This window comes from Heteronotia binoei, chromosome 2 (genome assembly GCF_032191835.1).
Source record: "Heteronotia binoei isolate CCM8104 ecotype False Entrance Well chromosome 2, APGP_CSIRO_Hbin_v1, whole genome shotgun sequence".
Lineage (NCBI taxonomy): Eukaryota > Metazoa > Chordata > Lepidosauria > Squamata > Gekkonidae > Heteronotia > Heteronotia binoei.
In genome coordinates, this window is record NC_083224.1 from 106,387,890 (window position 1) to 106,412,923 (window position 25,034).

Sequence of the window (25,034 nt, forward strand, 5' to 3'; positions counted from 1 at the left end):
GTTGTTGCATAATGTCCTTAAAGAAAGAGTCTTTAGCTCCATTAGGAACATACAATCCCAATAACAAAGTTCTTTTGTTGTTTAACATCACTTCTACTGCAATAAACCTACCATCATCGTCTTTAAAGATCAATTTTGGTTCTAAATCCTGCTTCACATAAAAAACTACACCTCCTTTTTTCTCCTTCGCCAGTGAAAAAAATTCCAAACCTAATTGCTTATTCCATAAAAATTTGTAATCCAATTGTTTAATGTGTACTACTTGCAGTAATGTTACACTTTTGCTTCCCAATCCAATGAAAAGTTGCCCTTCTTTTTTGTGGTGAATTAAATCCATTTGCATTCCAAGATAATAATTTGTAATCCATCGTGATTTTCTGGTTTTAATCTGTACCCCCAAATTCTTTATTTTCCATCAGAAATTTCTCCATGTCTTCCACACTTGTGATGGTACATCTCTTCCCTTTGTATTCAAAACCCACACCTTCTGGAAGAATCCACCTATATCTCAGTTCACTCTTTCTCAATTGATCTGTCAGTTTTTTATATAGTTTTCTGCCACTTAGAACTTTTCTTGGTAATTCTTTCATTATTCTGACTTCACTGGCCTCCACCACCAAATTACCATCATATTGTTTACTTAAAATTCTACCCGCCAGGTCTCTTGTTACACATCTTACTACCACATCCCTTGGTAGTTTATTTTTCCTTGCATACTCTGAATTGACCCTGTAAATATAGTCATAAAAATAGTTAGTCTCTTCAGGGTCATCACCAACAAATTCAGCAATAATCCTTATTATGTATGTTCTTAAGTCCATACCATCTTTTTCAGGTACTCCTCTCAAACGTATCTGGTTCTCCATTAATTTGCAAACTTGCAGTACTGCTTTTTCCTGCATTTTTTTTAATAGTGGAATCCACTGAGTTATTTTTTACATCATGGTCTGTCACTTTATCTTCAACATCTTTAATTCTTTTATATATTGCTTTAACTTCTTTTTTTAGTTCCTTCTTGCTTTCACTTACAGATTCTTTTTTAAAAAAAAAATTAAAATAATTTTATTGTTATATATTTCAACACCACTCCACCTCTGTGAGAGTTCCAGGCCATAGATACATTATAATATTCCATATATTTATAATTATTAACATTTCATCCAAATACAACTCCATCCCTCTATTTAAACTTCTTATCCATTCATTTCCTTATTAACCAACCAATCGTCTGGCTTCCGGTCACGAGGGATGCTGTGAGCAGACGTGTGTAACTTGAGCTCCGAGCGACAGTTGCAACTTCTGGCTATTTGAGCAGATAAGAGTGCTTTTTTATTTTATTTTATTTTTCTCATCAGTGGAACAGTGCAGCTGCCTTCGGGGAAGCCTGTGAGGTCCTGCTTTACCCTGCCAGACTTTGCCGCTCTCACGTAGAGTTAAGAGAAGGTGGAAGGCTTCTATCTTGCTTCCCTCCCCCCCCTTAATTGCTTAACTGAAGATTTATGTCTCCCAAACTTCAGCAGAAAAGAAAGAAAGATACACGGGGGAGAAGGGGGGCGGAGGAGGAAGATTCTTTGAGTGGGGACGTGCCTGCGTTGGCAGAGGGGCCGTCAGGAAGACCCCCCATGGAGAAACTAGAGGGAAAGATTGACGCCCTCGCGGGCAATTTGCATCAGCTGTCGGCTCGTATGGACAAGCTGCAAGTTTTAGAGTCTCTCCCAACTCAACTATCCCAACAGTTACAGCAATTGACTTTGCAGTTCGAACAGATGCAAAAGGCCACAAATGAAGCTTTAAATAAAATTCAGCTTTGTGAAGGCAAAATTGTCGCAGTTGAACAATCAGTAGCCCAGCAAGATGCTGTTCTTAAAGAGACAGTGGGAGAGGTGCAGGCATTGCGAGAGAAATTAGACACCTTAGAGGCTGAAATGCGTCGTCGTAACTTACGGCTGGTGGGTTTGACAGACTTGCCGGCTCAATCCCCCTCTGAGCTGATTTCCTTTGTGGCTGGCTTTTTTCGGCAGACACTCCAACTCCCTGAGGATTTTGCTCTAGACATTGCTGTTGTTCTTCGTATGGCCAGACCAGGACAGCAGGGGCTAACAAGAATTACTCTCTTGATTTCCTTTGCCCGTGCTACTACTCGAGACTTTGTTTTGAAACAGTTTCGGGACATTTCAATGAGGAGTGGAATAACTTGGCAAGGGAGTACAGCACGTCTTGCCTTATATCCTGATTATCCTCTATCTTTAATTCAGAGGAGAAGGGCATATAAAACCGCAAAAGACCTGGCTAAGCAGCTGAATTTAGAAGTTTTTGTCCTGTTCCCTGCAACCATGGTCGTGATTCAGCATGGGAAGCGTAAAACATTCTACTCCCCTCAGAGTGCGGAAGAATTCCTGAGAACTTTATAACTATCAACTGTTGTGAACTCATCAAGGCCACAGGGAGGGAATGGAAGGTCTATGGAGACTTAATTATGTTTGGGCCTTAGATGTGTGCTGCTGCAAAAGAAAGGAAAGGGAGGAAGAAGGAGAACACACTGGATGGTCGCTTTAATCTATTACTATTCGCTCAACATTTTTTTTTCCTCTTTTTTTGGTTGCAAGGGGGCTCTGACGATTTGGTTCTCTTCCCTTAGACTGTTTCAACCCAATGCAATCTACTTTTTCGAGAAGGCTGGGTTTGTTTGCCCTCTAATTTATTACTCATAGATAAATGCCTTCTTTTCTGGGAAACCCCCGTGCCGCCTTGATTCATTACCCAGATTCCCCCCCCCCTTTGGAGAGAGTCTTTTTTTTCTCTCTCTCTCTCTTCTATATGCCTAATAAACTTTGACTGCATTAAGATAACTGGCACGTAATGGATCACCGCAGCTACTCTGGCGAAGTTATTATTAGTGCATGTATTATTGTTTAGACTGACCTACAAAGTACTCACTCACCAATGCACTGTATATTGGTTATACTGAGGCTGAGCTGTATTCAGTGTGGTGTCAGATTTGCATTATTTTAACAAACAGTCTGGGGGGGTGGGGGTGTGTGCTTCTGTTGGGTGGACTGGGGAATAGGGTCTCAATTGATCTATTGTTTGATTAGGCATCTGCATGTAAGGGTGAGACATATGCGACATAGTGGCTTTGGACATGGCCATAATTTATGCGTATAGCTATATAGATTCCAGTGTGTTTTACTTCATTTATTTACTTATTTATTTATTTTCTTTCCCCCTGTGTTTGGAGTTTGCACCCAATGTAGCCATGTAGCAAGTGCAGGCTTATGCCGCTCGGGCTCTGCTAAGTACTCTGTGACCAATTGGAAGCCAGGAAGTTTGGGTGGGGGTCATATGCTCCTTGGGGTTTGGAGCGTATTTTGTGGTGGGTCTCACTGCAGGGTGTAACATGCCTGTTTTTATTTACTATTTGATGCCTGGCTGTCAACCCCCGGCTGGGTCCCCCCGGATCAAGGTGCAGGATGCCATTTAAGGTTTTGACATTTAACGCCCGTGGCCTCCGTGACCCCAAAAAAAGAGCCATGATCCTTGGCGCAAGCGAGATACGAGTCGCTGATATTGTCATGCTGCAAGAGACCCACATCCTCGAAGATGAAGCCGGTCGGTTGGCAAAGTACCGTGGTGACCAGGTGTTTTTGGCAGGCTTTGAACGAAATGCTTGTGGTGTAGCCATAATTATCCGGGCCAAGCTGAGGTGGGCAAAGATCTCGGAGTTCCCCGATCCCCAAGGTCGCTACATTGTGCTGTTAGGGGAAGCCCAGGGGGTGAGGACGGCCCTGATTAATATCTATGGCTCAAATAATGACAACCCTCATACTTTTAATAAAGTGGCTGCTATACTTGAGAACCTGAACTATGACAACATTATTTTAGGCGGTGATTTCAATACTACTCTGGATGGCAAGATGGATCGCACGGGTGCGACTGAACGATCTTTGAGATCACGATCGGCCGTATTGGCCCTGATGAAGGAATTTGGGTTGGTGGATGTATGGAGGGAGCAACACAAAGACTTGAAAGCCTACACCTTCTGCTCTCACATCCACCAGACCCTTGCAAGATTGGATTACTTATTGGTGTCTAAATCTATACTTCGATGTGTGCGCTCATCGGAAATTTGCCCCTCCACTCTTTCTGACCATCACATGGTGCTCATGGAAGTGGACAACTTGCTACACATAGATAAGTCCCCATCGTGGTATTTTAATAACTCCTTAGTAAACGATGAGGCTTTTTGTGCACAAATGGAAACAGAAATTCAACACTTTTTCGCCACTAATGAGGGTTCTGTTCAACATTATTTGACCGTATGGGAGGCTTTTAAAACAACGATAAGGGGAATAATAATTGCCTATTCTGCTGCAAAACAAAAGGAAAAACACCACACTGAGGCGAATCTTGAGTCCAGACTCCGGGCCCTATGGGATGCACAGTTCCAAAGCCCTTCAGAGGCACAATTTAGGCAGATTCAACAAATAAATTTTCAGCTCAATATGCTCAGGTCAAACAAGGTTGAACTTGCTTATGCACGTGTCAAACAACAGCAGAGAGACAAGGTAGGGTTCTGGCATCCAAGCTTAAAGCCCTGCAAGAGCAGAGATGGATCGCTCAAATTGTGGATCAATATGATAAACCTCACGTCTCTTCTGCCGGGATTGCTGAATGCTTCCGTCAATTCTACCAGACCTTATATCAAGGACATACTTCGGTGGACCCGTCAGTTCAAGAATCTTTTTTGTGTTCCCTGGGTCTTCCACAGTTGTGTGAGGAAGCAAAAGAACTACTGGGGGCTCCACTGAGACTTGAGGAAGTGAAGGAGGCGATTCACGGACTTAAAGCTATTTCTTCGCCGGGCCCTGACGGGTTTTCTCCGATGTGGTATATCCGGTTTGCAGATAAACTTGCTCCGAAGTTGTTGGCCACATACCAAGCGATTTTTGATCAGGGTATGCCATCATGCTACTTTAATGAAGCCTGGATTACTTTAATTCCTAAGCCTGGGAAAGACCCACATCTCTGCGCCAGTTATCGCCCTATATCACTTTTAAATATTGACAATAAGATCTTGATGGCAATATTGGCTAAGCGTCTTCAAAAGGTCATCGCCTCGGTGGTTGACCCTTCCCAAACTGGTTTTATCCAAGGACGTTCTGGTGCAGACAATATTCGGCTCATCACGGATTTGGCCGCGATCCATGCTCAGAAAGATGACGTCGCCCTCCTTATTTCCTTAGATGCAGAGAAGGCCTTCGATCGGGTTGACAGATCTTTCTTGCAGATGGTATTGAAATATATGGGTTTCCCAAAAGATTTTCTTCATTGGACGTGCCTGATCTACAAGTCTGCTACGTCAAGGGTGCGGGTGAATGGCCACCTTTCGGCATCAATTAATCTGCGGTGCGGTACCAGACAGGGGTGCCCGCTATCCCCTCTTCTCTTTGATCTTTGTTTGGAGCCATTTGCCAGAGCAGTTCGATTAAACGACAATATCCACGGCATGTGTCACCAATCACAGACATTTAAGATTTTGTTATATGCCGACGATGCCATGCTCACCATCACGCAGCCGGAAATATCGATACCGGTGATTATTCAACTGGCAAACTATTTCAGTAGGTTGTCCGGTTATAAAATTAATTGGCAAAAATCAGAAATTTTACAGATCGGGATCGAAGTGGCATTGACGGGAGATATTGGGCAGTTCTCAGTTCAGGAGGCTTTTATTATGTATTTGGGCATTCTTATTCCTAAACAGCCTGAGATGCTAATATCGTTAAATTTAAACAAAGTAATAGGGAAAATACAGCCGGAACTAGAGCAATGGTCCGCTATCCCCTTGTCGCTTTGGGGTAAAATAAATGCTCTGAAGATGATTATCTATCCCCGGTTTTTTTACGTGTTGCGTGGTATCCATCAATATATACCGCAGAAGTGGTTTCGAAAAATCAACTCAATATTAGCGAATTTCCTGTGGGAGGGGAAACCCCCTCGGCTGTCGGGGGCACGCTTACAGTTACCATTTGACCGAGGTGGATTTGGCTTGCCAAACTTATGCCTATACCATCGGGCATATTTGCTGGCTGGTATTCAGCGATGGGCCCCACTTAAACATTTTGTCGAGTCTCCCTGGATGAACCTGGAAACTGCTGTTCTTACTCCTTTGTCGACATGGAACGCGCTTGGATCAACATACTATCAGGGAGAGTCGCTTCTTCCATCGATTCGGGCGACAAGACAAACATGGCAATATTTGGGTGACACTTACGGATTTGACAATTACACACATAGTCGGATGACGCTATGGGGCAACCCTGAAGTGAAGATAGGGGGACGGCCGGTGATTTGGAAGTCGTAAGCGCAGAGGGGTCTCTTAACTCTCAATCAGCTTAAAGACAGCAACGAGGACGCATTTCTCTCTTTTGAGGATTTACAAAGTGTCTTTGGGTTACCAGCTAACCAATGGCTGCAATTCCAGCAACTGAAGCATTCACTGTTTACTTCTTTTGGCATAGACGCCTTGGCGGTTCCGGATGCTCCGCCTCTCCTGCAGACCCTAGAACATGCAATTGAACAAAATAAGCCAGTCCGTGTTTTATATTTATGCCTGAAAAAAGATGTGCAATACTCAATGGAAGACTTGCGTTGTCAATGGAGCGAGGAAATTAACTGCCCTATTTACCCTTTTCAATGGGCAGCTATCTGTAGTGGTCTCCGCCATTGTTCGAAAGATCTTCGTTTGATTTTAATTCAACAAAAGCTTTTGTTCAGGATTTATTGGACTCCTCTTCGTCTGTATAAGCACAATTTGGCTGAATCTTCGGCTTGTTGGCGGTGTCTACGCTCAGAGGCGGGCCTGGTTCATATGCTGTGGAAATGCCCGATGTTAAAATATTTCTGGGATGGGATTGCTCGATGGATGCAAAAGGTACTTAACATTGACCAGTCTATTTCTGCCATGCAGATATTACTGAATTATTTCCCGACGACCTGGTCACTGACTCGTTGGCAGCGAAGATGGGCGGCACGTGCAATAATGATTGCGAAGCGGCTTATCCTGCTGCAGTGGCGTGAAGGCTTCACCGGCACGATTACTACTTGGCTTGAGGGAATGTATGCTTTGGCTGTGCAAGAAAGGATAGCATATCGCCGGCAATGTCAACAACAACAATTTGAAGAGATTTGGTCGGCTTTTCTAGAAGCATCTAATGTTTAAAGCTCTGCATTTTGAAATCTGGGACTTGTTTACCCGGGGGCTCTCGGAATGGGGAACTGGCATGCCGGCATCTAATTAACTCGATCAGTTCAGGCAGTTTAGATTAGGAGAATATATGGTGGCGGTGCACAAGGTGTTGGATAAGTGCCTCCGTTCGTTCGACGGAATGAACGTCTGTGATATGCTTTATGAAAAACTTAATAAAGTATAAATAACAAAAAAAAAAATTAACCAACCAATCGTCTTAAATTGTTTAAACTTTTCCAAATACCTCACCATCTTTCTAAACCAGCCCTCCTCTTGTTCCCTAACCTTTAATCCTTTCATTCTTCCTATCTCCATCGTTAAATACTCCAATATTATTATATTATTCATTTTATCCCTCCAGTGATTAATTGTCAGTTCCTCAGCTTCTTTCCAATTCCTTGCTATCACTTGTCTTGCTGCTACTAACATCAAATTAATCCATTTACTATCCTCTTTTGATCCTAATCCCACACCATCCAAATTAATAATTGCCATTGCTTTAGATATACTTATTTTTCTTCCCATAATCTTTGTCATCTCTATGCCAACCTGAACCCAGAATTTTTTTCACTAAGGGACAATCCCACCACATGTGACTGAAAGTTCCGATTTTTCCTCCAACAATTTTTACTCCCTGAATTAAAAATATAATACATCTTAATGGGTGTATAATACCATTTCTGTATCATCTTCAATCCCTGCTCCTGCATTAACCTAGATGTTGTAACAAAGGGAGGTAATCTAAAAATCCTCTCCCAATCTTCATCTAAAATTTTTTATCTTCAATATGTTTCCCAATATTCCTTCAAAAATTCTCTCGGGGATTTCCCTGTACCTAATAAAATCTTATACAATTTTGAAACTATTTTTGACTTATCTTCTCCATACTCTTTCACCAATTTTTCAAAGGGAGTATTAATTCTTTTACCAATATTTTTAAGTTCTTCCTCCTTCAACAATGAGGAGATTTGACTTTTTAACAACCAATTAATTTTATTCAAAATATTATACTCCTCTTTCTTCACCCCATCAGTACCCCAAACCTCTTTGAATTCTCGAATCGTAATCCTCTTCAGTTTATCTCCTACTTCCTTTGACAGCGATCCCCTTAATGGAGCAAATTTATCATAATACCACATTTTAGTAATAGGTTTTATCTCCGGAGCGAGTTCTTTTTTCCACTTCTCCCATACCCTACTGGGCCCCATAAAGGTTGATAATTTATCACCTATCTTCTTCTTCCTTTTCGTTCTATCAAATAAACTTTCCTTTCCTCCTACTACCTCTAAATTTTCCTTTTCTATCCCATTCAGCTCTTCTCCTAACTCTCCCTCCAACCAAGTCATTAAGTGCCTTAATTGATATGCATCATAATAGTAAATTATATTGGGACTCCCCCATCTTTAATACCATAATATCTATACCTACTAGCTGTCTTTGGATTCTTTAATGCAAAAACAAATCTATCTATATCTCCTTGCCACCTCTTCAGTATGTGTTCTGGTATATGCCAAGGCAATACATAAAATAAATAAGTCAACCTAGGAACTGGAAACATTTTAAGCATAGCATTCCTTGCACTAATTGATTCTTTCCTCTTCCTTCAGTCTCTCATTTTAACTTGAATTCCACTCCAGATTCTTTTATAATTATACTCAAATATTTTTTTTAATATTCCTAGGAATATTTACCCCTAGATATTTCACCATTTTATTTGCTATGGGAATACCCAACATTTTTGAAGCTGCTAATTGTAACCCTGGTTTTACATTAACACACATCATCGAAGATTTTGAAAAATTCACTTTTAACCCTGGCACTTCCTCAAATTCCTGTAATATCTTTTTTAAAGGTGCCATTGTGGGCTCCACATCCTTAATTGTCACCATCATGTCATCTGCATACATTGTTAAGAGATTCCATCTATTTTCCCTTTACCTAGAACTTCAAAGCCTATAATTCTTTTGTCCTTTTTAAATTTATTCACTAACGCTTCCAATGCTATAGGGGATAAAGGGCATTCCTGCTTCGTACCACTCATTACCTGAACGTATCCCTCTACTAATCCACCAACTCCTATCAACGTCTTGGATTTAGAATATATTGCCTCAATCATATTTTGAAATTTCTCCCCAAACCTATACTTTTGAAATATAATCTTCATGTACGTCCAATCCACAGAATCTCTCTCTCTCTCTCGGCTTGGCTTCGCGAACGAAGATTTAAGAAGGGTGCAATAGTCCATGTCTGCTGCAGGCTCGCTGGTGGCTGACAAGACCAATGCGGGACAGGCAGGTCCGGCCACAGTGGCTGCAGGGAAAAGTCTGATTTAGGATTGGTGCTGTAGCAGTGCGATTCTTCCTCAATCTCCTTTTGTCCTCAAGACCAGCTATGCGTGCGTTCTCAAAGGAAGAGACAGCCTGGTGGATGGTGTGTCTCCATGCTTTGCGATCTGAGGCTAGGTCAGACCACTGGTGATGGTTGATGCGACAGGTGCCAAGGGATTTCTTCAAGGAGTCCTTGTACCTCTTCTTTGGTGCCCCTCTATTTCGATGGCCGGTGGAGAGTTCGCCATACAGGGCAATCTTGGGAAGGCGGTGGTTTTCCATCCTAGAAATATGCCCTGCCCAGCGCAGCTGCATCTTCAGCAGCAGTGCCTCGATACTGGTAACCTCCGCCCACTTGAGGACTTCAGTGTTGGTCACAAAGCCACTCCAGTGGATGTTGAGGATGGTGCGAAGGCAGCGCTGATGAAAGCGCTTGAGGAGTTGCAGGTGATGACGGTATAAAACCCACGATTCGGAGCCATAGATGAGGGTTGTCATCACAACCGCTTTGTAAACATTGATCTTCGTGCCTTTTTTCAGATGCTTGTTGCTCCACACTCTTTTGTGCAGTCGGCCAAATGCACGGTTTGCCTTTGCCAGCCTGTTGTCAATCTCCTTCTCGATCTTGGAATCTGAGGAGATGATGCACCCCAGGTAGCTGAACTGCTGGACTGTTTTCAGAACTGATTCACCCACAGTGATGCAGGGAGGGTGATAATCTTCCTGGGGTGCAGGCTGGTGGAGAACTTCTGTCTTCTTCAGACTAACTTCTAGGCCGAATAGCTTGGCAGCCTCTGCAAAGCAGGACGTCATATGCTGCAGAGCTGATACCGAGTGGGAGACGAGTGCAGCATCATCAGCAAACAGTAGCTCTCGGTTGAGTTTTTCCATCATCTTGGAGTGAGCCTTTAGTCGCCTCAGGTTGAACAGGCTGCCATCGGTGCGATAGTGGATGTAGACACCATCGTCATCATCTAGATCTACTGCGGCTCTTTGAAGCATCATGCTAAAGAAGATCGTAAAGAGAGTTGGCGCGAGAACGCAGCCTTGCTTTACACCTGTGCCTATTGGGAAGGGCTCCGAGAGGTCGTTGTAGTGTCTGACTTGGCCTCGCTGGTCTTCGTGTAGCTGGATGATCATGCTGAGGAACCTTGGGGGACATCCTAAACGTTCCAAGATTTGCCACAGGCCTTTCCTGCTAACGGTATCGAAGGCTTTGGTAAGGTCGACAAAAGTCACATACAGAGCCTTGTTCTGTTCCCTGCATTTCTCTTGGAGCTGCCTGAGAACAAATACCATGTCGGTGGTGCTCCTGTTAGCTCTGAAGCCGCACTGGCTCTCTGGGAGGAGTTCTTCTGCAATGGTGGGCACCAGTCTGTTCAGGAGTATTCTGGCAAGGATTTTGCCTGCGATGGAGAGCAGGGTTATCCCCCGGTAGTTGGAGCAGTATGACTTTTCCCCTTTGTTCTTGTATAGGGTGATGATGATTGCATCGCGAAAGTCCTGTGGTAATTTACCTTGTTCCCAGCAGGTGACAAGTACTTTGTGAAGTGAGCTATGTAGTACTGTGCCCCCATGCTTCCAGATCTCTGGTGGAATTCCATCAACTCCTGCTGCCTTGCCACTTTTCAGTTGCTTGATGGCTTTAACAGTCTCTTCTAGGGTGGGGATCTCATCCAACTCTGTTTTCACCGGTTGAAGTGGGGTGAGGTGGATTGCTGAATCTTGAACTACGCGGTTGGCACTGAAGAGAACCTGAAAATACTCCGACCACCGGTTCAGTATGGATGCCTTGTCTGTGAGGAGCACTTGGCCGTCTGCACTATGCAAGGGACTCTGAGCCTGATATGATGGACCATATACTGCCTTCAGGGCTTCGTAGAACCCTCTTAAATCACCAGTGTCTGCACACAGCTGGGTTCTCTCTGCAAGCTTGGTCCACCACTCGTTCTGAATGTCTCGAAGCTTGCGCTGGAGGTTGCTACATGCAGCGCGAAAGGTTGCTTTTTTCCCAGGACAGGAGGGCTGAGCAAGATGTGCTTGGTAGGCAGATCTCTTTTTTGCCAGTAATTCTTGGATCTCTTGATTGTTCTCATCAAACCAGTCCTTGTTCTTCCTTGTGGAGAACCCGAGGACTTCTTCAGAGATCTGCAGGACGGTAGTTTTTAGGTGTTCCCAGAGTGCTTCTGGAGAAGGGTCTGTGGGGCAACTGAGGTCCTCAATTCTTGACTGGAATTTTGCCTGGAAGGCAGCTTTAACTTCGGCTGACTGAAGGCTGCCAACCTGAAACTTCCTCCGAGGGATACCTCCTCTCCTGGGTGTGGGTTTAAATTGAAGACGGAGATTGCAGCGTACAAGACGATGATCCGTATGACATTCTGCGCTGGGCATTACTCGGGTGTGTATGACATCTCGAAGGTCTCTCTGGCGCACCAGAATGTAGTCGATAAGGTGCCAATGCTTGGACCGTGGGTGCATCCAGGTTGTCTTCAGACTGTTCTTCTGCTGGAAGATAGTATTGGTGATGGTGAGCTGGTGCTCCATGCAGAATTCTAGCAGGAGGCGCCCGTTGTCATTGATCCACAGAATCAAAGGCCTTATAAATATCCAACGCCAAAAGCGTAAGCGGCAAATCCTGATTTTTAGCTAAATAAACCATACCCATCACCTTCCTAACTGCCTCTACTAAATACTTTTGAGGCATAAACCCAAATTGATCTTTCCCTATCAATTGTGTTATACATTTTTTAAGTCTCATTGCCATAACCTTAGCAAATATTCGATAATCCATATTGGTGATAGAAATTGGCCTATATGAATCCCTTAAAGTCTGATCTTTCCCAGGTTTCGGAATTAACACCAATCTCGACTCCAACCATGTAGGCGGTGTAGGAGATCCATGCAAAATTCCTTGAAACAATTCAGTCACATGAGGCTCCAATATATCCTTAAAATGCTTATAAAATACCACATTAAAACCATCCAGTCCAGGTGCAGATTGCATATTCATAGAATCTATAGCCATCTTAACTCCTTTTCCGTTATATCCTTATCTAATTCTTTCCTACTATTTTCCCTGAATTCTAAAAATTCCAACCCCTCACAGAATTTTTCTATATCATCATTTTTAATCCCTTTATTTGCATACAATTTATTATAAAATTCTATAAAATTCTCCAGTATCATTTTAAGTTCAGTTTCCAAAAACCCTATATCATTCCTGATTGCCTTAATATTTTTCCTTACCTGAAAATTCTTAATTTTATTTGCTAAAATTCTTCCTCCTTTCCCTTCGAACTCATAATACTTCTGTCTGTTATACCATAATTTTAACGTAGTCCTATTAACATCCAATACATTCAACTCTTCCCTTTTCCTAACTACTTGTTCTTTATCCTCCTTCTTCTTAGATCTCCTAAATTTCTCCTCCAATACTCTAACTTCTTCTTCTACATCTTTAATCTTCCTATCTTTACCTTTCTTCAATCTCACCAAATTCTGTATACACACACCTCTAATAGCGGCTTTCATTGCTTCCCATATTATTGTTAATGAAGTATCTGATTTCCTAGTCTCCTCAAAATATCTTTCCATTGCATTTTTAATATTACACTTACTTTCTTCATCGGCCACTAACCATGGATTAAACTTCCAATTATAAGATCTATTACAATGACCTATTTGCAAAAAGGCTGAAACAGGGGCATGATCAGTAATCTTAATCATTCCAATCTTCATATCTTTTACCCAATTCCTCATTTCTTGAGAGACTAAGATTCCATCCAATCTTGAATAAATTCCATGAACGGCAGAGTAAAAAGAATACACATCATCATTAGGAAACATTTCCATCCATAATTCTAGCAGACCAAATTTCCCACACACTCTTTTGAATTTCTCTGCCTTTCTTTTTTTAACATTGCCTTTCCCTTGCAAGTTAATATTAAAATCCCCCCCTATTATTTTAGTATAGGGCGAAAATTTTTCAAACTTCTGCAAATATCTGTACAATACATTTAACTGATGCACATTAGGGAGGTACAAAGAAGCTAAAGCCACCGGCTCTCCCTCCAAATGACCCTGTACAAAAATAAACCTTCCATCCTTATCTCTCATTACTTTATCTTCAACAAAATCTATTTTAGAATTAAATACTATTCCCACCCCTCTGCTCTTCGAGGACCCTGGAGCAATAAATTTCTTACCTTTCCCAAATCCAGGAAAATTCATCTTTCTTTCCCCCCCATTATATACCTCCTGCAAAAACACCACATCTGCTTTTAATTCTTGAATATATCTCCCAACTCTTGCCCGTTTCACTGGATTTCCTAGCCCTCTGACATTAAGAGTTGTACATATAACATTAACATTTTTTGTCATATTATACCTAACCATAGCTCTTCCCCATATCTCTTTTGTTCTCTACCAGCCTGGAATTCTAAACCTCAACAACCCTTAACCAACCCCACCTGATGTTGCTTATCTACCCGCCACCTACACTCCATTACTGATTTTACCCATCCAAGAGAAATGCAATATGCCAATGCTCGTGGCATATCTCTTGTATAAAGAAGTCTTCCCAATATGCATTCACACACCTTCTTATTCCATTCATAATCCACCCATTCACCCCTTAGATCCTAATCATCCAACCATACCCCAATCACACCATCCAAACATACCAACATCATCCCAATCAGCCACCATCTACCCCTCTTCTTCCCTTTCATACCACTAAACACATCAGACATCCAGCTACCACTGACATCCATATTGGGGGGGGGGAGACATCTCTCCCACACTGTAAACTCAAAAAGAGCAACAACAACAACAAAACAAAACAAAAAAAACTGTTCATGTTGAGCTATTCCGGTCCTTTTATCTTCTTTTCTTCTTCCTTAGTCCATCTTTCCTTAATCAGTTCTTAGTCTTAGTCCTTTCCCTGAAGTCCCAAGTCTTTTTTTCATCCTTCTTTTTTTTCCTCTTCTGTTTCTGAGTGTTCCCCATTTCCTCTTCCAAACTATTTCCCCCTTCTGACTCCCAGTCAGGGAATTGCTTATAATCCTTAGGTAGCTGCAGTCCCACACGTTTAAATAGCTCCTCCATCTGCTTCTGATCTTCTGCAAACAACTCTACTCCTTCATGCACCATTTTCAGAGCAAAGGGTGCCATTCTCCAGCTGTATTTCATTCCTTTATCCTGCAGCACCTTGGTAACCACTCTTAACTTTTTCTTCCTGTTAATTGTTTCCTGTGATAAATCTTCAAAAACCAACACTTTCTTATCATTATACAGTAACTTATCATGCCTATCCAAGGCCTTCATGCCTTTAAGCACCTGCTCCTTTAATATATATTTTCCAAAGCACATTACCACATCTCTCGGCCACCTCCACTCAGCTGTCTGTGTCCCAACTCGATGAATACAATCCAAAACTTTCCTTGAAATTCCTAAGTCCGGGAGCATTTTAGCCATCCATTCAATCACATTATCCATGTCCTCCGTTTCTGGAATATTTTTCAACCGCAAATTTGACCTTCTGGCCTGTTTTTCCAAGTCCATCAGTTTATCTTTAAAGTATTTATTTTGCTTTTTCAACTGTCTGGACTGTTTTTGCAACAAGTTAATTTTCTTCTCATTTAGCTGTGCCATTTCCCATGCACTATTCACAGTCTCTGCCATGGCTTCAACAGCCTCTGCTAAATTAGTTATTTTTTCATCCACTATCTTTGTTACTGCTTTAATAATGCTATGTTTGGCAGCTTCCACTGCTTTCTTTACTTCTAATTGAAAGTCTTTCGGTTTCATTACCTTAACTTCACTTTCAGCTTCTGAGTCCGAGGTCGCCATTGCTGTTTCTCTCAGCACACCAATTAGTTTTAACTTTATCCTCTAGCCAACTTCCAGACAGCTTAACTCCCACTTCACAACTATCACCAGCTTATATTAAAGTCTTCAAGGCGTTGTTATTTTTATCACCAGAAGAAGGAATACTTAATTCCCTTTAGCATTCTACCGGGAGCTCAAACAAAACACGTCTTCCTCTCAGCTGAGCATGCCACTCCCCCTTTCACTTACAGATTCTTTAATCACCTTCAGTAGTCTTGCTTCCATGGCATCCATTTGTTCTTTTTTTCAGATTTTTTAACTTCTTCTAGTGTCTTGGCTCTTGTCTGTATCTGTTTCCCTAGCTTTTGGGCTGACATTACTGCCTTCCATTGTAAATATAGGCAATAAAATTGATGTCACCTAAATTTTTGAAACTTTACAGTCTTATAGATTAGGGCATGCCCTTTCAGATAAACCCAAATTCGCTGTCCTCCTAAGCTCCAAAGCCAAGATATTAATTTTTAAAGTTTTAAAATTTCCAAAATGGTGGCTGTACGATTTTCCCTTTGTTTTTTAAACAAAAATTTCTTTTCCTTATAGATTGCTCCCAGATAGCTTTGAATCAATAGTCCAGTATATTTAACTTTCAAATGTTGATATTTATTGGCTCCACTATTTTTAACTGTCCTGTGTTTTTTTTTTAATTACCTTCTTATAATGGCCGCCGATGTTTCTCTATGGTTGCAGTCCTAGAGAGGCTTAGGAGACTTATTTTTCCCCCTTCTTTTAATGGCCACCACCTTCCTTTCTTGCCACAACGTCTCATTCTCTATGGTATAGAAATCTCGTGATATTTCTATGATGTCATTTCCTGTGACGTCTTGTTGTTCTGCAGTTCTCTTCTAATGTCGGAGGGGGTAGCTGACCACAGATATGTACAACAATTCCAATTTTCCCCTTTTTTAGCTGTTGCTTTAATTTTCTCAGTTCCAATTTTCCCCCACTTTCTTCTTTTTTGTTTTAGTGTCTTATATTAGTATCCAGACCTTTATTTTTCTCCCAAATAAATCTTAGTTTAGTCCTGGAGCAATAGCTAAAGATCTTTACCTTTTTAAGATGTGATCCTTCAAAAAGCACCGGTCAAATTCCATTAGATATTAATTAGTCCCAAAGAAGCTTTGGCTCATGATGAATTTAAGTTGATTTAACGACTCCAGATATCCTCTGTAGACGCTGGAATGCAAGTCTTCTCCGGAGACTCTTCAAAGCCAAAAAGAAATCCCTGTGGGATTCCTCATCAGCTAAAGTAAATCTCCTCAGAATTTTATAAGCATGTCTTGGCCACCTTCTTGTCTAGAAGATGTGGACAGCAGGCATTAAAACACCTTCTCTGCCCAGAACAGAGGGTCTGGTCTGCTCTTCACTGAGAAGCAAGTCAATCCTCCATGAATCCAAAACTGGAAGCCACAATTTAAAATTATTAATGCAATTTTAAAACAACAGTTTTGGTGCTAAATTCCATGCCATACATTCAGTGATGTTGGACATCTATGTACTTTGGTTGAAAGTCATTTGAAATAATGTTGTTTTGCAGGCCTTGCGGAATTGGGCAAGGTTCTAACATTGTCTGGGAGTTGGTTCCACCAGTGGGGGGCCGCAATAGAGAAGTCTCTTTCTCTGGTAGCCTTCAATCTCACCTCCATCGGCCCGGGGATTTCTAATAGATTTTGTGATCCAGATCTTAGTACCCTCTGGGGAATATATGGGGAGAGGCAGTCCCTAAGGTAGGCAGGTCCTTGGCCATATAGGGCTTTAAAGGTAATAACCAGCACCTTGTAGCGAATCCAGAATACTATTGGCAGCCAGTGTAGTCTCCGCAGCCCCGGCTGTATATGGTCCTGAATAGGGAGATCCAATAGCAGCCTGGCTGCCACATTCTGCACCAGCTGCAGCTTCTGGATTCGGGACATGGGCAGCCCCATGTAGTGGGCATTACAGTAGTCTAGTCTCGAGGTGACCGTTGCATGAATCACTGTTGCTAAGTCACTGTGCTCTAGGAAGGGAGCCAACTGTTGTGCCAACCTAAGATGGAAAAAGGCGATCTTGCAGTGGCTGTTATCTGGGCCTCCATAGCCAATGTGGGCTCCAGTAGCACCCTCAAGCTCTTGACTTTGGGTGCCGATATCAGTGGAGCTCCATCAAAGGCTGGTAGAGGGATTTCCCTTCCCAGGCCACTGTGACTCAGATGGAGGACTTCTGTCTTCATTGGATTCAGCTTCAGATGACTCAACTTGAGCCACTCCATCACGGCTTGTAACACCGGGGCCAAATTTTCTGGGGCGGAGGCAGGCCGACCATCCATCAGCAGATAGAGCTGGGTGTCATCAGCATACTGATGGCAACCCAGTCCAAATATCCGGACAATCTGGGCAAGGGGGCGCATATAGATATTAAACTGCATCGGGGAAAGCACTGCCCCCTGATGCCCACAATTAAGCGGATGCCTCTGGGACAATTGTCCCCCAATTGCCACCCTTTGTCCCCGACCACAGAGAAAGGAGGAAAGCCATTGCAAGGCCAACTCCTGAATCCCTGCGTCGACGAGGCAGTGAACCAGCAACTGATGGTCGACCATGTCGAACGCCACCAACAGGTCCAACAACAACAGTACATGGCCCGGGTGAAAGCCAGACTGGTGTGGGTCTAGGACAGAAGCGTCCTCCAGAAAACTCTGCAACTGTAGCACTACTGCCCTCTCTATAATTTTACCCAAAAAGGGTAAATTTGAGACCGGCTGATAGTGTGCCAATTCGGCTGGGTCTAGTGTTGGTTTTTTCAAGAGTGGATGGACTATCACCTCTTTGAGAGGCCTTGGGAAAAGCCCATCCGAGAGGGACCTATTTACAATATCCCATACAGGATATTGGAGCTCTATCCGGCGTCCATATCACATGTTGTTAGGTGTACAGTTGTGAGGATTCTGTCAACTTCCTCCAAGCTGAGTGTTGGAAAACTGTCTAGAGCCGATCCCGAAAACAGGCACGGAGCCTCAAGTTCACTTACTGTTCGTGACGAAGCTACGAGAACATCATATAGGTCATTTATACGGACCTTTGAAATGGCAGTTCAGACCGCAAAGAAGGCTCACTTTGCGTTTAGTATTGCATCTGCGACCTCGCACCCAGCACAATTGTTTAGTATAATTCGGTCACTAACAAAATTGCCACAGGGCAAACAAAATGTTAGAGAATTGGAAATAGGCTGTGAGGCTTTTGTGAGTCATTTCGCAGATAAGGTCTCGTCTCTCCGACACGACTTACCCACTATAATTGATACAGTAGAAGAACTTGGGGCACCGAGCACGTCTTCTGGTCCAATTCTGGATTCTTTCAGTCCACTCAGTCTGGAGGAAGTCGACAGGATCCTTGCAGCTGTGCACCCTACAACTTGTAGGTTGGACCCGTGCCCGTCTTGGCTTATAAAGGCAAGCCAGATGTGGCTGCATGAACCACTACAAGGTATTATCAACAGGTCCCTGATAGAAGGGATCTTTCCCACACCTCTTAAAGAGGCAGTGGTCCGTCCTCTCTTAAAAAAACCATCAGCAGACCCGGCCATATTGGCGAACTATCGACCGGTGTCAAACCTTCCCTTTTTGGGAAAGGTTATAGAGCGGGCAGTGGCAATTCAGCTGCAGGGATTCCTGGAGGACATTTCCGCACTGGATCCATTTCTGTCTGGGTTTCGGCCAGGTCACGGGACGGAGACGGTTCTGGTCACTCTCATAGATGACCTCATGCGACATCTGGATTGGGGTGGCTCAGTGGTGCTATTGTTATTAGATCTGTCAGCCGCTTTTGATACGGTTGACCATCAGCTACTGACTAGCCACCTTGCCGATGTGGGGATTCAGGGATCTGCCTTACAATGGCTGACCTCTTTTCTCCAAGATCGGGGACAAAGGGTGGTGATAGGGGAGGAAGCATCCCAGAGGCACACTCTTAGTTGTGGGAGCGGTCCTATCCCCAATGTTATTTAATATCTACATGCACCCCCTTGCCCAGATTGTCAGGAGGTATGGACTGGGTTGTCATTAATATGCGGATGACACCCAGCTCTATCTATTGATGGGTGGCCAGTCCAACTGTACCCTGGAAAATCTAGACCTGGCTCTACAAGCCGTGGCATCTTGGCTCAGACTGAGTTGGCTGAAACTGAATCCGACGAAGATGGAAGTTCTCTATCTGGGTGGGGGTGGTCCAAGGGGAGAGATCCAGCTGCCGACTCTTGACGGGGTGCCATTAATATCGGCCCCTAAGGTCAAGAGTTTAGGCGTGCTCCTTGAGCCCTCCCTTACAATGGAGGCCCAGGTAGCAGCCACTATTAGATCTGCCTTTTTTCACCTTCGGCGGGTGCGGCAGCTGGCCCCTTTCCTGGAGCGCAACGACTTAGCAACGGTAATCCATGCTACGGTCACCTCAAGAATAGATCACTGTAATGCTCTCTACATGGGGCTACCCTTGATGCTAACCTGGAGACTACAGCTAGTGCAGAACGCTGCAGCACGGCTGTGAATGAGGCTGCCGCGATGGGAGGACATTCAGCCAGTGCTGAGAGAGCTGCACTGGCTGCCTGTTGTGTTCCGAGTTCGCTTCAAGGTGTTGGTATTAACCTTTAAAGCACTCTATAGTCAGGGACCTGCCTATCTACGAGACCGCCTTTCCCCATATATCCCCCAGAGAGCACTCCTCTTAGGGGCAAAAAATCTACTGTCCGTCCCCGGGCCAAAAGAAGCCAGGTTATGTGTAACAAGATCTAGGGCTTTTTTGGTGGCAGCACCAGAACTTTGGAACACCCTTCCGGAAGCCAAAAGGGCCCTGCGGGATTTGTCTGCGTTCCGCAGGGCCGGAAGACCGAATTGTTTAAGCAAGCTTTCGATGTTTAATTGAAGAGGGCTGCCACCGGACATCACATAGAATGCTGGTGATCACTGTTTGAGAATTCAGTGCCACCTATATTATATTATATTGTATTGATGCAGCACCATAGAATGGTTTTAAAATTTAAATATGCTCTTAAAAATTGAAATTATGGTTTTATATGTTTTATAGGTTTAATTGTATTGATATGATGTGAGCCGCCCTGAGTCTGCTTGCAGAGAGGGCGGGATATAAGTTGAATGTAATAAATAAATAAATAAATAAATAAATAAATAAATAAATAAATAATTGTGCAGGGCGTGAATTTGTGGATGCAATCTTGGCCGCAAAGTAAACTTTCTTTGTGGCTTTGACTGCCATCTCATAGGATCTCATAAACTCTCTATAAGATGTTCTGGTTACTTCGTCATGAGTCCACCGCCATTGCCTCTCCAGTCGTCTGAGCCTCCGTTTCATCAATTGCAAATCTGTGTTGTACCATGGTGCCATCTTTGAGTGGGGGCACAGAGGGCACCAAGGAGCGATCTCATCAATGGCCATGGTGAGCCAATTTTGCCATAACTCAATCATGTCATCGAGTGAGTCACCAGGGAGCCAGGGATCCCGCAGTTCCCTCTGGAACCATATTGGGTCCATTAGGTTCCTTGGGCGAACTAAAATACTCTCGTCACCTAAATGGGTTTGGGGTGGTACATCCATACGCACCTTCAGGACATAGTGGTCCGACCATGGCACTGCATCTGCAGTAATTCGGGTCACTGTAAACCCCAATGCAAAGATCAAATCCAGCATGTGCCCGGCCTGATGTGTGGGTGTAGCTACAAATTGAGAGAGTCCTAGCATAGCCATGGACGACACTAGGTCTGTCGCCCGATTGGATTTCGCGTCATCAGCATGGATGTTGAAATCACCCAGGATGAAAAGCCTTGGGTGTTCCAACGCCCAGCCTGTTGCAGCCTCCATCAGGGATGATAAGGCACTGGCTGGTGCGTTAGGCGATCGGTACACCAGCCAGATCACCAAACCCTCTCCCACATCCCACTTCAGACCCGCACATTCAATGCCGTCGATCTCTGGCATTGGCAGAGCCCCAAAGGAGTAAGCCTCCTGTATGAATAGTGCCACTCCTCTCCCCCGCCCGCTAGTCCGTGACTGGTGAAAGACTGAGTATCCTGGGGGGGCTACTTGGGAGAGGGCTACCCATTCTGTACCCAGGTCTCAGTCACGTATGCCAGGTCCATATCGTGTTCACACAGAAAGTCCCGAAGGATTGAGGTCTTATTATTTATGGACCTGGCATTGCATAACACCAGTGACAGAGGTGAGTAGTTCAACCTGGCCCCACCCCCTGTCATCATTGGGATGGGACACAGACTGGAATGTGATTTATTGAGTGACTCCTATATTTCCAAATGGTACCAACATATCAGATCAAAAATTGTCTCTATTGGTATCGATTTAGAGTCCCTAGCAAATTGTGAAGAGATTCAACTATTTCACATTATTCGTCAAATAATTTGGGACATTGAGAGTCAGACTATTGTAGCAGGAATTAACCTGATTTGTTCTCCATGGGTTTTTTTGTTTGTTGCCCTCTGCCGGGCAAGGAGTTGCTTACATGTGAAATCCACACCACTGGGCTTTTATGCTTGCCAGACTGAATATTTTTCCATCATCTGTTCTTTCTGGCAGATACCATAATATCCCTTTCAAGAACAGATCATGTAAATATTTTCTATTGAAACCAGATTCAATTACCCATTTTCTTCTCCGTGGCCCATGTTCTGTAAGATTCACCAGCAACTTCTTGATCCTGCTATTTCTAACCTCTCTGGCCCTCTGGAAAGATTTACCCAGTATTTATTTGCTGATAAATCTGCCAGTTTGACTACATTAGTGGCTGAGTATTTGGCTACTGTACTCTATAAGGGTTACTCTGTATCTAGGAAAAGGCAATAAATATTTGATTAATTCTATTTTTAGGGGGGGTTTTCTCAGTGACATTGTCTTAATGGCTTCCTTCATTTTAGATCCAGTTTGTATTTTTATTTATTATTTTATTATGCCCTTAAAGGTAAAGAAGAAACTTTGTAAAATGTACTCTAATATGTCTAACAAATGTTGAAATGTACTAAACATGTTGGGGTTTTTTATCATATGTGGTGGACCTGTGAGTGGTGAAAGATTATTGGAAGATGGTTCATGAACTATTACAGAAAATTCTGAAGACACAGATTCAATTTAAACGAGAATTATTTTTATTGAACATATATCCTAATGATTATTTGAAAGAGATATTTGCTGGTGCATGTTATTACAGCAGCTAGAACTCTTTTGGCACAGAGATGGAAACTCCAGGAAATTCCCACAAGATCGGACTTGTTCGGGAACATACTGGAAATGGCTGAGATGGACTATTTATCTCAGTTATTGGCTGGGAAATCTAAAGAAGAAAACACTGGGTGAAGTTATATGCTTGGCTAGATGCTCAAGAATCTTAAGACTCTTTGGTGTGAACTGTTATCTTCTATCTCATGTAATGTGTATTACAATAATAGTTATATTGGTAATTGAAACCTAATTAGATATCTTAAATGAAGACTTACATTCATTAAAATATGTTTAGTTGTGGATGATATAGTGTAAAGAGACAATAGCATCTGATAAGATTGTATTTTAAGATCGCATTTTTCATGCAGATTTGATTATTATAACATTTACATTTGTATTTTGAACTTTCTATTTCCCTATTACCCATTCCCCCTATTTTTCTGGAAAACTAATACAAATTTTCAACTAACTAACTAATAAACTAACGAAATAAATAAATAAATAAATAACATGCACCCAAAAAAAGAAAAAGAAAAAAACCTTTAAAAGATTCTTCAGGGAAGATTAGGATCATCCAATCAAAGCAATTTAGCACAATGTGACAAGAAAGATTAGCCTTGCCTTATGCTCATCTTGGTTGAAAATAATTTAAATAAAGCTATAAATCTTCATAAGATTATACAACTTTTTGTGTCAGCTAGAAACTGTCTTCTAGATTTTTTTGTATGAAATTCAAAGTATTAAAACTACTGTTCCTTTCTAAGTGACCTTTTAGACAACTTTTCAAGTAGAGTAAGGGGTCATTAACTACCCATTCTGTGCAATGATGCATAGGGGAATCCTGATGCCTTTTTCCCCCTAGAAAAGCATCTTCAGGGGGGTTGAGACAGAGAAGCAGACAGGAAGGATGCTCAGTTCTTTTCCCAGCCACAGCTTGTCTGATCTAAATAGTTCCCCTCCCCATCTCTTTTTCCCCACAAGAGTTTACTTGCGTTAGGAATCCTTGAAAGAGCAAATGCAGCGCTGAAAGTGTGTGGGGGATTGTTAGGAGCCTCTTCCCCACTGCTTTGCCTCTGCTTATAATCCCCCACCCACAAACAACCCTTTCTAAAAGAAAGAAAATGGTGTTGGGCTCTAATGTATACACTTGTGCATAAGAAAGGAGACAATGACTAGCTGACAACTAAAAACCAGCCACCTAGAGTAAGCAAAGTTAATGTGACTTCAGTAAATGAACTCTAAGGTAGGTCATTTATTCATCTGATCAGTGATAGAAACAATGGGTGCATTCACACATACTAAATAATGTGCTTTGCAGCTGGATTTTTACTCTGTAAGAATAGCAAATTAACTTGCAAACAGTTGCTGTGTAAAAGTACCATATAATATGTATAGAAAACTTATGGAGTAAGGAGCTTAGGGACAGCAGTCTTTGCCTCCAAAAGACTGGTGGTTCTAGCACTAGATGCCATTAACTTTTGAATTTCAGACTTTCCATAGAACACAAAAATGTTTGCAATTGAGTGTCTTCTTCAGTTACAATAGTATACCCTAACCAACTATAGTAATAGTAAGATTGTAAAGAATTGACACTCCATCTCATAGGCCTTATTTGTTGCATAACTTCTTTCTTCTTGTTTCCAATTGTTTTACCCAGCTTGCTCGATTGACATGGTGGACTAGACATTTTAAAATTCCAGAAACAGACCTTGGAAACCAAATGTGCCAAAGTGAAGAAATGAGTTCTGCCAAGGAAGAGAATGACTTGGATTCCATTCCATGGAGAAATGGAGATTTAGAACAAAAAGAATACAGAGGTATGTTATCTATTTCAGTTCAAGCAGCATTGTATGTTCACATTAAGAAAAGTTGTTTTCATTAATGGATTGTCCCGCTCGATTCATGACACTGAGATTTTATGGCCACAGAATTTGTATTTTATATTCATATGTCAGAAAATGATAGTGGAACTATGTCAGATTCCATATATGGAGCTAGAAACAAATTTATAAGAATATATTTGCATAAATACCTGGCGCAGAGAAGGAACTACAGTAAGTTTAAGACATCTCTTGAACACTAATATCGCAAAATCTCATTTCTAATAAACACCCAGTACAAGTGCAGACAAAAGAGGTGAGGGAATTAGTTCACTAAAATATGAGATAAATGAGAACCATTGCTGACAAAAGAGGTGGGGGAGTTAGTTCACTGAAATATGAAATGAAAACCAAAATTAGCTAACATTCCCTATGAAGAAAGGTTGAAACGCTTGGGACTCTTTAGCTTGGAGAAACGTCGACTGCGGGGTGACATGATAGAGGTTTACAAGATAATGCATGGGATGGAGAAAGTAGA

At 42.5% G+C, this 25,034-nt stretch overlaps 1 protein-coding gene across 1 annotated transcript in view; it reads left to right on the forward strand.

The window, feature by feature from the left end:
• SLC5A9 (solute carrier family 5 member 9) overlaps positions 1-25,034 on the forward strand; it is a 221,397-nt gene that overhangs the window by 154,376 nt on the left and 41,987 nt on the right. Inside the window, exon 14 of the mRNA XM_060231788.1 lies at positions 24,334-24,493. Coding sequence (XP_060087771.1) covers positions 24,334-24,493 — 160 coding nt within the window. The remainder of the gene's footprint in view (positions 1-24,333; positions 24,494-25,034) is intronic.